The sequence below is a fragment of the Pteropus alecto genome, unplaced genomic scaffold, assembly GCF_000325575.1.
Source record: "Pteropus alecto unplaced genomic scaffold, ASM32557v1 scaffold106, whole genome shotgun sequence".
In the NCBI taxonomy this organism is placed as follows: domain Eukaryota; kingdom Metazoa; phylum Chordata; class Mammalia; order Chiroptera; family Pteropodidae; genus Pteropus; species Pteropus alecto.
The window spans coordinates 4,182,659-4,196,233 of record NW_006442103.1 but is presented as its reverse complement, the minus strand read 5'-3'; the positions used below and the strand labels follow the sequence as shown (position 1 = coordinate 4,196,233).

General features: G+C 37.0%; 1 protein-coding gene across 1 annotated transcript in view; it reads left to right on the top strand.

Moving 5' to 3' along the window:
- Nucleotides 1–13,575, top strand: part of PLPPR5 (phospholipid phosphatase related 5) — an 89,618-nt gene that overhangs the window by 58,342 nt on the left and 17,701 nt on the right. The window contains exons 4-5 of the mRNA XM_006919551.1: nucleotides 5,134–5,310; nucleotides 11,482–11,601. Of these exons, the coding sequence (XP_006919613.1) occupies nucleotides 5,134–5,310; nucleotides 11,482–11,601 (297 nt within the window). The remainder of the gene's footprint in view (nucleotides 1–5,133; nucleotides 5,311–11,481; nucleotides 11,602–13,575) is intronic.

The window sequence follows — 13,575 nt, the reverse complement described above, 5'->3', positions numbered from 1 at the left end:
ATAAATAATCAATTCTTGTCCTGGATCCAACTTGCTTAATAGATTCTTATGCCATAATTTCCTTTTCTGCAAATTAGGAATAATAGACATTTTGTAAGGATAATACAATTAGACTGGTTAAAAGGCACTTACAAAGTACTAAAGAGTTGTCAAATATAACTGAAAACTCTAATTTTTCTTTTGTGACATCTACGCCAACTGATTATGCCCCAGAAAAACCTGTGCATTATATAGCACTGCTATGATCCATCTTAAAGTCAAATGTATTTGAACAAATGTCACCCTCCTCCCATAACCCTTGAAATTCAACCTTCCTCCCTCTGGATCTGGATGTTAAGTGGGGATCTGGTGGAGAAAGAGCCAAGTCCAGGCTATTCTTAATATAGAAACTTTTTCATAAGTTTGCATAGTGGCCAGACTGTGTCTTTGGACTCCCTATAAACAATACTCAGGTCATTGGAGCAATTAAGAATGAACACACCATTCAAAGGAAACTTCAGAGGGTTGTAGCCCATGTTCATAGATTACCATAGGCCTACACAAGTTGGCAAGCAAGGTCTGGGCTTTATCAGAAATAGCCTTTGGGGATGAAGAGAAAGGCAAATATTTTCCAAAGCCATTTAGGTTGCCCACATAGACCACACATGACTTTCTACTTTTCCCTGACAGTAGAGTATAGATGTAGCCTTAACCCCATGACCTTCTTTCTCTTATCTTTAATTTCAACTCTCTTCCTTTTGCCAATATTCAGCTTATGTCCATTGACCAATTTCTCCAGGCAAGAAATCAATGAAGAAAAAAGGAAGGAAGATTGAGGTACTTAAGTGCTTTCCCTCTACTTCCCTTTTACATCTCTCCTTTCTCAACGGTGCCACCTCCAATAGTCAAGTTGTATATTCTTCATAATAAGCTTTATCTTGATTTAATTTTTCATCTATACAATGAAGGTAGTGATGGCACCTGACATATGTGGTTATTTTGAGGATTTCATAAGATAATTAATATAAAATACTTAGAATATTGCCATGAACAGTGACAACTCATTAATCATAGCTATAATGAATATTAGAAGTATTAATATCATTCAGTTATCATTTCACATTTATTTTGTCTTAATAAGGATAGGCTATCTTTAGAATTCTTACAGATATGAAGAAATGCAAAGGTAAGAAATCATTAATCAGCCTTGTGGCTGTGTTAAAGAAAATCTCACAAGCAGCCCAAATTTCACTCCTTATTTATATGCAGTAGTCAAGTTGGGAATTCTGTATTAGATGCATCACTGGAAACCTGAAGTAGTGTGATATCCTTGCCTTATTATTCATGTGGGCAGAGCTCTTTAACACATTTTCTCAGAATAGCAAAAGCATCATTTTCTTTTTCTTATCTCTTCCTGTTTCTCTCTCATGTATACTTATCCTCAATAACTGAAATTATTTTGCTCTTCTCAGCACAGACTTAGAACACACAGACCTAGCTCTGAATGTCACAGGCTCAAGATGGAGGCAATCAAGCTCTTTTTTTTTTAAAGAGTATTGGGACCTGGGATAGATTGCAAAGGGATGGAACTTGGCTAGATTGAAGCTTTGTATCACATGGACTGTTTAATGATTTATATAGCTTCTTCCGGCAGCTAAAAGAGCTGCGAACTTTGCCCAGGAAAATGACAATGACAATGGAAAAGATAACTACTGAATTTTATAGCGTTCTTAAATGGCTGCTATAAACTAAAAACTTCAGCATTGATTTTGGTTTAATCTCTTTGGAAAATGTATTTTTTATCCAGCTAAGGACAATAGGCAAGTAGTTATATGCATCTCAAGAATTTTTCTGAGTATAATATCAGCATAAGATAATTACTGACATTAATATCATAAAAACATATTGTACTGTCAAAGCCATCTCTTTTATAATTACTTTACTAATGACTTGAAATAACAATTGATATATTTTTAATCAACTTATTTGCTTATATAGTAATACAGGATTTAAATGATAAGCAGTTGAGCTATAGAATAAATTAGATTATGGAAGGACTGAGTTATTCTTAAGTATAGTGGTCACAATTTGAAGACATTTTATTCAGTCCAATCAGTTGGCACTTCTTACTTAGCATATGTGAAGGTACCAAAAATGTAGGTAGGTATCCATTGTTTTGTTTTGTTTTGTTTTTAGCTGACTTTTCCCTCTTTGTAATTAAGTTTTTTGGTTTTTTTTGTCTTAAGTCTAACAAAATTTACTTAAAGTAATTTCACAATTTCAGATAGCAATATAAAAACAAACTTTGGCACTGCATTGAACTTTAAATTCCTTCTTTAAAGTAATATCTATTTAGTAAAATCTGCTCTATTTTATTTTTTATAGCTATATTCACAAGTTCTGATTTTATCAAGTATGCATACTCTCAATATAGGATATAAAAATGTAAACATTAAGAACACTTCTTCATTAGTGTTCCCTTTCAACCAGTTTTGATCTAAAATGTAAATTCATACTTCTAGTCAAGATTGTGTAGTAGGTAGATGTCGTGCTCGCCTCCTCTCAAGACCACATCGAAATTACAACTAAACTACAGAACAATAATCATTGGGAGTCACTTGAGGTTTGGCTGAACAGAAATACTACAACTGGGGACACAGAGAAGAGGCCACCTTGACTGGTAGGAGGGGTGGAGAGCAAAATGGGCTTGTCCCATAACCATATGTAGCAGTTGAGAATCAGGAGGGATATCTTGATCGTGGAGGCCCCTCAGAGGAACAAGGGGTACCAGCCCCACACTGGGACCCGCTCCCAGGGTTCCAGTTCCAGAGAGAAGTCGCCATAACTTCTGGCTGTGAAAACCAGCAGAGATTGTAGCTGAGTGAGATGGAAGGCTACTGGAATTCCAGGCTTTCCTCTTAAAGCACCCACGCATAGACTTACTTGCTAACAGACTCAGTCTCTCCAAGCTCCAGCACTCAGGTAGCAGCTTGTGGGGTGCCAGGGACATATGGGGAGGAACTGAATTGTCTGGCTTTAGGGCGAGGGCTGGAGGGGCAGCTTTCTCCCAGACAGAAGTGATGGAAGAATCCATTGTTCCTTTGGTGAGTCCTCCCACTCCCGATTTGCAGATGTAGGCACCACCATATCTGAGTCTCCATCAATTTGGCTAATACCGGTTGCCCAGGTGATTTTCTGAGGCCCCACCCCATCTAACTTGCAGGCCCACCCAAGCCACTTGCAGTGGCTTTTCCATACAAATAAGCTGTTTTAGCTCATGCTGTGGGCTTTCCTAAAATCTCTCAAAGGTTCATAGAACCTAAGCAAGCAGCATCTGGCCTTGTTCCCCGTCTCTCTTGCTGGCCTTGGCTTTTGGCTTGGCCTCTCAAGGTACCACTAAGCCCAGGAAGCAGAGAGAGTCCCAAACAAGATGAACTCAAAGAAAGCCACACCAAGACACATCATAATTAAAAGGCCAAAGGTTAAAGACCAAGAGAGTCTTAAAAGCAGCAAGAAAAAAAAAAACAGTTAGTTACCCACAAGGGAACTCCCATAGGACTATCAGCTGATTTCGCAATAGAAACTTTTCTGACCAGAAGGGATTGGGAAGAAGTATTCAAACTGATGAAAAGTCAGGACCTACAACCAAGATTACTCAGAAAAGCTATCATTTAGAATCGAATGACATATAAAGAGCTTCTTGGACAAGAAAAAGCTAAAGGAGTTCATCACCACTAAACTGGTAAGAAATGTTAGAGGGACAAGAAGGAGAAGGGGAAGGGGAAGAAGGAGGAGGAAGAGGAGGGGAGGAGGAGGAGGAGGATAAGAAGAATAAGAACAAGAAGAAAGAAGAATCAAAAATATGAATAATAAAATGGAAAGAACTACATAGCTATCAACAGTTACTTCAAATGAAAAAGGATTAAATGCTTTAATCAAAAGACAGGGTGGCTAAATGGATAAGAAAACAAGAACTTTACATATGCTGCCTACAAGAGACTCACTTCAGATTGAAAGACACACATAGCCTGCAAGTAAAGAGATGAAAAAAGATATTTCATGAAAATGAAAATGAAAAAAAAAAATCTGGGGTAGCAGACAAAATAGACTTTAAAACAAAGGCTATAATAAAAGACAAAGAAGGACCCAGTTATCCTACTTCTGGGTATTTGTCCAAAGAAACCCAAAATACTACTTTGAAAGGACATGTGACTCCATATGATCATTGCAGCATTTTTACAATAGCCAAGATATGGAGGCAACCTGGGTGTCTATCAATGGATGAATAAATAAAGAAGTACATATATACAATGGAATATCACTTAACCGTAAAAAATTTCAAAAAGAATAAAATCTTGCCATCTGCAACATGGATTGACCTAAAAGATATTTTTCTGAGTGGAGTAAGTCAGACAGAGAAAGATAATTGGCATACTTATTACTTATCTGTGGAATCTAAAGTGTAAAATAAACAAACAAACAAAACAGAAGCAAAGTCATAGATATAGAGAACATTTTTGATGGTTGCCAGATGGGAAGGGGCTTGGAGAAGGGGAAAAGGGGAAGGGGAAAAGAAGAAGTACTAGTTGGTAGTTACAAAATAGTCATGGGATATAAAGTATAGCATAAGGAATACAGTCAGTAATATTGTAATAACTCTGTATGGTATCAGATGGGTACTGGATCTTTTGGGGTGATCGCTTCCTGAGTTATGTAAATGTCTAATCACTATGTTGTACACCTGAAACTAATATAATATTGTATACTAACTATAACTGAAAAATAAAAAAATTATTTAAAAAATTAAATAAAATGAAAGTGAACCAATTCTACTTGAAAAAAATAATATAAAATGTAAATTAATATAAAAAAAGAATAGGTATATTAAGTTTTAACAGAAGGTCACTTAGAATGTCTGTGCTCTGTGTTCCTAAATGATCAAAAGAATTAGCCAGTAATTAGTAAGAATTAGTAAATATCAGGTAAGTAAAATTAAATAATTACTACTCTTAAATTCTTTTAAGAAAATTTCAAAAAATTAATAGAGTTAATTATTGAACCATATAAGCATATATATGTGTACATACATACATACAGGGTGTACATCAAGGAAATGCCTTAATGAAAAATCATGTTTTTCATTTAATATTTCAGATGTACATTACCAACACAATCAAAGCCAAAGGAACAAGACTTGCTAAGCCTGTTCTGTGCTTGGGCTTAATGTGCTTGGCCTTTCTTACTGGACTCAACAGAGTAGCGGAATATCGAAATCATTGGTCAGATGTGATAGCAGGCTTTCTGGTTGGAATATCTATAGCAGTATTTTTGGTAAGTACAAATTTACTTAGGTATCACCGGGTTTTTAATTAACTTGTATAACCACCTGTAAGAAATTACACATGTGAATCACTGGGTTTGACTGAATGTGACATATCAAATGATGATATGTATATTCTAAGGTATTCATTTGTCCCTCTTTCTTCATTTGTTCTGCATAAAGTTAGGTATGGGGATGAAAAAGTATAAATTCTACATTTAAAGTTGAACAAAATATTTTCATGTAAAATGAAACAAGGCTAAAAGCTCTCATTTCTCTGTGGATAGCTTTTATGACTGGGTTGCATGGATAGTCCTGAAATTCCCTCAGGGCAGTTTGCATCCTGGAGTACCTGGAGGATCCCAGAGTCCCCTGGTGTGAGCCACTAGTTACAGCCACCGCGCTCATTATCGGGTAAACCTCACTCGGGTAAACTTCACTCATGAGAGGGACCGGTCCCCTTCAGTGACTAATAGCATTTTAAATCAGTTCTTCTAGAATCTCCTATGGTAAAGTGGTGACTATGCCCTCTTCCCTGCTCTATGCCTTGTGCTACTTTCCTTCCTATGTTCCCAGGACTATACCACCTCCAGTTAGATTTTGCTGAGAAGTGAAGAGCATAGGTAGTGAATTCTAATGAAGTAAGCATGCTATCTCTACACCTATTTTAAAATCTCCTTAGGATAACTATATACATTTTGGTTGTTGGAAACTATATTTTAGCATGGCTTAAGAATGACTATACAACATTTGGCCGAGTTGAAAAAATGCGTAGACTATAAATGAAAACATTTTTGCATTGACGTATTATGACACACTTTAGTTCCCGTTTGATTACATTTAAATTGCTCCTCATAGTAAACTTCTCTTCTTCTTCCTCCTTTTACTAGTTAATACCCAGTAAATGAAAACTTACATGTACATTTCTGGCTACTAAAAATTTGAGCGCAGTTTCTGCACCAGGCATTTTAAATCAGTTCTTCTTCTAGAATCTCCTATGGTAAAGTGGTGACTATGCCCTCTTCCCTGCTCTATGCCTTGTGCTACTTTCCTTCCTCATGTTATTCCTACTGTGTCCCAAGGTCTCTGAAAGACTTAGGCTCAACTCCCTCCCTGTCCCAGAAATATGCTGCAGCCTCGTGTAAACTGTGGCCCAGGCCTGGGTCAAAACCTTTTATTTATTTTTACTCACCACAGTTGAAACAGATTAACATTTTATGAAACAAAACAAAAACATCTTACATAAATTCTAAGGAAATAATCCTAGGCAAGCAAGAAGAATACTAAAAGTCAAAATTTCAGAGCAGTAGTGGCAGACGTAAGTGCTTTCAGTTCCACGGGTCCAGAGCATCTTCTCTGATGTCTCATCAGGCTTTCTGCTAATTTTTTGTGGCTGCTGCCATCTTCCCTTTGCTTCCAGTGAACCTCTTGACACCTACGAGGCCAAATCTAGAATGCTTGTGTCTTCCCAGTCACTTCCCTGCCTGAGAACATCATGGTGAATGATGACTTGGATTGCCTTTCAGCTCAAGACCCTCCTACTGCACATATTCAGAACATTCCGTAATGATCCTTCAAACATTCCCCTCAGTCTAAGAAAATGACCTTATGAAAAGGTCATGGGAAAGTAATGCTTTAACTCTATAATAACTAAATGAGCATTTAAGCATCCATTCACAACCATTATCATAAGTATGTCTACAGGTGTCAGGCGCTGTGCCAAAACTAGAGATGCAAGATGGCTCAGATCAACATGACCTGTCTCTGGTGGGAGTTATAGTCTGTTTCGGGGGTCAGACAATAATACAGTAGCAGGGTTATTCCTCCAGACATTTCCCCCTTTCTTCCTTCATAAAATAAACATTTACAGAGCCCCTACTGTAATCCAGGCACAAGCTTGCTGCTTGGAATAAACACATGAAAAAGATACATTCTACGTATTTAAACAGATCGCAGTCTGGTGGGACAAGTAAAGGGTGTTCCTGGACCCAGTTCCAATGCGTGTGTGGTGGGGAAAGCTTCTTCACACCAACAAGGAATTCTCAGACACCAGCACGGTGACAACAGCAAGGTGTCTGAGAATTCAGCTCAATTCTGATAGTGTCTCACATCGGATTCCCATAAGACCCAGTCCCACAACACTGTCCCCACTCACACTTCCGACACCAGTCGCAAGCCCATTTATTACCTGTGCTTCTGACCAACCAGCTATAGATTGGAGGTTCCACTCACCGCTTCCTTGGACGTCAGACTTCAGTCGCAAGTCTGGGTTACCTGTACTTCTGACTGACTGACTACAAGTCAGAGGTCCCCACGACCCCCTCCCTTAGGTTCAATTAATTTGCTAGAATGGCTCGCAGAACTCAGGAAAACCTGTTTACTCACTAGATGACCAGTTTATTGTAAAGGGAACTCAGGAAGAGCTACGAGGAGGAGGAGGGGTGTTCGGGAGTGGAATGGTTTGGAGCCTGATGGAACACTGGAGATGACAGAGGCAAAGGAGAGGGAGCAGTCTCTGAGGAGTCCCAGGTTTCCCATTCAGGCAACTAAGTAGAGCATTTATTTTGAGCAGTGACTATAGCTCTGGCTTGCAACATCCTGAGGTGTTTCCAATTATCTTATGGTGTGTGCAGAACTCTAAAATGATTCCAAAATAAAATGAAGACAGCCTACTGAGAGCCTCTGTGTTTCAGTGAAAGGCACCCACAGCCCACAGCCACCTAGACCCAGTGTCTGGTGTTTGCCTTTGACTCATTCTCCTGGTTTATCTCCCATACCCTGTGACTCATCTAATCCCAGTTCACTTGCATTACAAAAACATTTCTTCCATAACTTATTTCTTTGCCATTCTGACTATAACCTCCCGATTTTAGATCAATGCATCTTCTCTCTATTATGTCTATAGATTCTTAGCTGCCTCCTCAGTTCAGGCTCTCCTCCAAATACCTCCTATTCTTCTTCTATACACATTATAACATAATTCACTGCTAATAACAAAACAAAACAAAACACCCCAAACCTCTTTCCTGCTGCATTAAATACAGACACTTCCAGTGAACTTCTGAGATCCTCAGTAATCTGGCTGCACTCTTCCCAGCCAAGTCTATTTTTCCCTCTTTACAGTGGAATCCATGGACTTCGGATCCAGTCAGTGATCCTTCTCTCTCACAAACAGACTGTCCAGCCTACACATTTGCCTCAGTGGGAAAGCCTGTTCCTCTGTATATGTCAGAGAGCAAAACAGAGGTTCTGGGAGTCAGACAAACCTAGTTGTGAATTCTGCTTTTGCCACACGTTGGATGTGTGACCTTGAACAAATTACTTAGCCCTTCATTATGCCTGAAGCAGTGAGGCCTTCCCTGAACTGTAGTTAAAATGGCTATTCCTTCCTGAGGACATTTCTCATTCCCTATTCACTTTCCTTCATAGCACATTTCAACTTTTAATGTACCACGTATAAAATTTTTGTTGAAAATTTTTTCTGCTATGAAACCCATTAGAATGTAAGCTGCTCATGCAGAAGGCATTTCTTTGTTTTCTTCACTGTGGATTCCCAGTATCCAGTACAGGGTCCAATATGTAGGAGGTTCTCAGGAAATATAGATGAACAGATGGATGAATGAATGAATGAATGAATGCATGCATGAATGAAGAACTGTTTTATTCACTTCCCAGAGCTCCTTTCAGGGTTAAATGAAATCACACATGTAATAAGCGCTGTCGAGTGGTACAGAGAAGGCTCTGGACATCATGGTCCTCACCTTTGATGACTGTATTCAGATCCTTTATGCACTTGACATTTTTCTTAGATGAGTCCCAACTTTCCCAGGAAGTGTCCCTGACTTCCTGGTTCTCTCATTTTTCCTGACTGCACTCAAACTCCATCCTATTAAATCTAACAAGGACTTATATTCTGTACTGAGTGTATCACTCTTGTCCTATGTGCATTTTCATTAAAGTTAGAGAACAGAATCTCCATGCTTAGGAAAATACAAAACAAATACTAGTTGAACAATAGTTGTAGATTAATTAATATTGTTTTAAGAACTTCCAAAAAAGATGCATATTACTGTATTAGGTGGAATAGTTCAAGTTTGCTGAGCCACAGCAAAAGCTTATCATGTTATCATATGTAATAATAACAATAACAAAAAGAGTTATTGAAGCCCTCTTTACTAAATTAACTCAACCAATATTCACAATAGCAGATTGAGATATAGTTATTATTTTCATTTTGTAGATTAAAGAAACAGGTCTAGTTATATTAAGCAGCTTGCCCAGGCTCACACAGTTAGTAAATAAGAGAACCTAGGATTAAAGCCCAGGTTTTTTGATTCCAAACCCGAGCACTTGACCCCATACAACAGAGATTTTTATTTGCCACAAGGGAAGAAGGAAAATGATCATAGATGGATGAGATTAATTTATTATTACTCTTGGAAAAAGTAAAAGAAAATATGTTGTGGTGACAGTGTCATTTTTGTAGGAGAGGGTAGAATTATACACGTGGAAGTTTCAATGTAAAAGTAGAATGTTTCAGAGTAAAGTTACTTTAAATTATATAGGAACATTAGAAAATTTAGAAATGTTGCCCTGGATGCAGGCTCATTCATTAAACTCTTCACTCTCTGTGGCACTGAGAATACAATGGTGAGCGAAAAAAGAAAGACAGCGTCCGCTTTTATGGAGCTTACAATCTTGGAAGAGACTCACATCAACCAAGATATTATGCTAACGGATGTATAATTTCATACAGAAATAAGTGCTTCGATGAAAAGATTCACAGGTTGATGTGAGCAAAGCACAAACAAAGACGTAATAAGCTGACCTTGCTCCAAGGCAATCACGGTCAGTCCTCCGTAGGGTTATCATTCAATAGCAGTTTTGTCAGTGTCCACTGCCAACCCCTTACCATCCCTGACTTTAAAGATCTTGATGGTGATGATAAAGCTGAAGTATAAATTATCAAGATTTGATCTATGCTTCTGATCTGTAATTCTTCAAGGAAGTGGAAGGATAGTCAATGTATACCAATTTGCAAGGAAATATTTTTTCTAAGATAAGGTTTCGTAGTACATATTATTATTTTGTAGATTTTGTAAATTTTATTTAAAAACTAAAGAGTAATCAAGATCTAATTGGCCTTTGAAAGTGTTCAGCAATGAGCCCTACTAAAGAAAAGGCTTTCCAGTACACCATTTGTGAAAATAGACAATGTAAATGTGTAATTACATATTAAGCATTGTTTTAAATGAATGTTAGGTTTTAACCGCAAATGAGTTCTGTATTTTGATTTGATAATAGAATATAAAACCCAGAAGAAGGCTCAAAAATATCTTACCTACTAGTTAAGCAGATAGTAGCAAGTAATTTTCCTCTGTTTAATTCACTATTTCTTGAAGCATGATCCACCTGCATCGGAAGCTTCTGGAATGCATTTTTAAAGTGCCAACTCCTAGGCCCCATCCTTCATCTATGAAATTATAATCTTTACTGAATGGTTTAGGAATGTGCATTTTTAATAGTGCCAGAGCTTTATTTTTATGCACTCTTGTGTATGAGAACCTCTGGTTTAGTTCAAATTCTGTCACCCCTGGGATATAATCAATTGAAACAAAGCTCAGTTCCCTTTTTGTCAAAGGTCTTCTATTTCAGCATTAGCCCCAGTAAGCTATTGTTGAAATGCCAAGTATATATGAGATACAATAAGAGACAATACACTAGGTTAATTGAAAGGATGCTACTAGAGAGAGCCAATTGTAGACATTCGTTATGAATGTAATGATCTTGAAGCAATGAGAAATAATTAGCACTGAAATTAAGTTGTAGGTTTGCCACATTAGGGAAAGGTTAGCTTACTATGAACTTTTATAAGGTTATGATGTTATTTTGGGATTGATTTGAGCATTCACTACAACCTAATTTAATGAAAATTATGGAATAATAAATTGTCATTATTAACTGAACTACATATTAATTGATGAATTTTCTTGAACACATTTGCACTGACGTAACTATTTCAAAATTATACAAGATAAATCTGGATATAAAGTTATATATATTTAATATTTAAGTAATTTTAATACTTTATTGCTATGATTAGATGTATTAAGCTACTCAAGAGTCATAGTCATAGAGTGCATGGCTTTGTTTTAAACCATAATTTTTTTCTGAAATTTTAGGTCGTGTGTGTGGTAAATAATTTCAAAGGAAGACAACCAGAAAACGAGCATATACGCACAGATAATCTGACACAAATGCCAATGATCAGCATTCCTCGAGCAGAAAGTCCTTTGGAAAAGGTAACATCTGTACAGGTGATGCATAATTTAAATTCTAAAATGTGTTTGTTACCTAGAGCAAAGGAATAATTATTCCTGAGAGTATTTGCACAGTCATTTTCGATTTATCGAAACAAACTCAGAGTCTAATGTGGTATTTAGCATGGATTTACTCACTGAAGACATTGTGTTAGAAAAAGGTAAATCACACTTAAAATATTTCTTTGAATCCCTCATGCTAAAGCTGTGTACCTGTAAATGGAGTATGTTCTGTACTTTGTCATAGCTTCTAGAACATTGTGCAATGGTCTCATGCATAGGCAAAATAGTAAGATAGTTTTGCTTGAGAATATGTGCATTTTTAAAATAAAATATGTTCCATTTCTTCTATGCTCCATTTACAGTTGATCCTTGAACAAGACGGGTCCACTTATATGTGGATTTTTTCAATAAATACTGTAAATGTAATTTCTCTTCCTTATGATTTTCTTAATAACATTTTCTTTTTTCTAGCTTACTTTAGTGTAAGAACACAGTATGTAATACATATAAAATACAATATGTATGCTAATCAACTGTCTATGTTATCGATAATTGTTATGGTCAACAGTAGGCTATTAATAGTTAAGGTTTTGGGGAATCTAAACTTATATGTGACTGCATGGGGGTCAGCACCTCTAACCTCCACATTGTTCAAGGGTCAACTGTATATGAAACTCCTTAGTATAATACTTGACACATAACGAGGGTTCAATAAATATTTGTTGTATCTCAATGTATGAAGGTCCGGCAGCTGGAAAACACCAGTCATACTCTAATCAAGGAGGCGCCCAGGGTCAGGTGGGGGCTGATTGGAGCCAGACCAATGGTGGGTCAAGGCTTCCTTGGGCATGGCAATGAACACAGAAGCCAGGTATCTAACAAAAACTTTTCTTGAGACTTAATGTTTTTAAAATGATGATGACACAGTTATGCACATTTGTAACTGGTTAAATAATTGCTTAGAGGGTTACTAAAGGCTTCTCCTCAGCCCTGTCTATATCCATGTTTTGATCAATATCTTAGATGAAGAGTTCGATTACATGCTAATCAGGTGTTTAGATGGTGTGAATCTGTGAGGGATAATTAACATATTGGATGAAAGAATACAAATTCTTAAGAGATTACAATAAGATTACAATGAACAATTAACTAGAAATAAAGAAAACGCTTTGTATGTGAATTTTTAATAGGGTAGGGTCCATCTAGATGAACTGCATGAACGAAAATGGCTCAGAGGGTGTAGTAGGCGACCACCTAGCATGTGTGAACAGCATGATACAGCTGCTGAGAGTTAATATGATCTTAAGCCCTGCTTTGGGAAAACGATATCCAGAGTGAGAGAGATGAGCATTTGCTCTGCTCAGACCAACTTGAAAAACTATGTACTGCCCTTGGCAACATAGTTTTAAGGTAAACATTGACAAAAAAGAATAGTCGGCACTCAATGAACATTTGTTAAAGGAGCAAATAAATGTGTCCAGGATGATGACTGGACTCAGCATTATGGATTATGAGAGACTGTGGAAGGAACAGAAAATGGTTAGTCTAGAGAAAAAGAAAACTCATGGAAGAAGCAATAACTTTTCACAAATATCTGAAGAACTATTGTATGTCAGAGGGATGTGATTTGTTCTTCAGGGCCTCAGAGATCACAATTAGGGTGAAAGAAAAGAAAGTGTAAGAAGATAAATAATGTCTGGAAAGAAGTAAAAACTTTCTGAAAATGGAATGGCTGCCTTAAGAGCAATGAAATTTACTTTTACTATAGAGATTCAAGTATTGCTAAATAATCACTTATTCATGATACTGTGGAGGTCATTCAAGCACTCAGGTGAAGATAGAGGTACTAGATGATGATAACGATGATGATGATGATGATGATGATGATAACTACTATTTAATGACCATTCAGTTTGTGTCAAGCACTACATTGATTGCTTATGTAAATTCTAC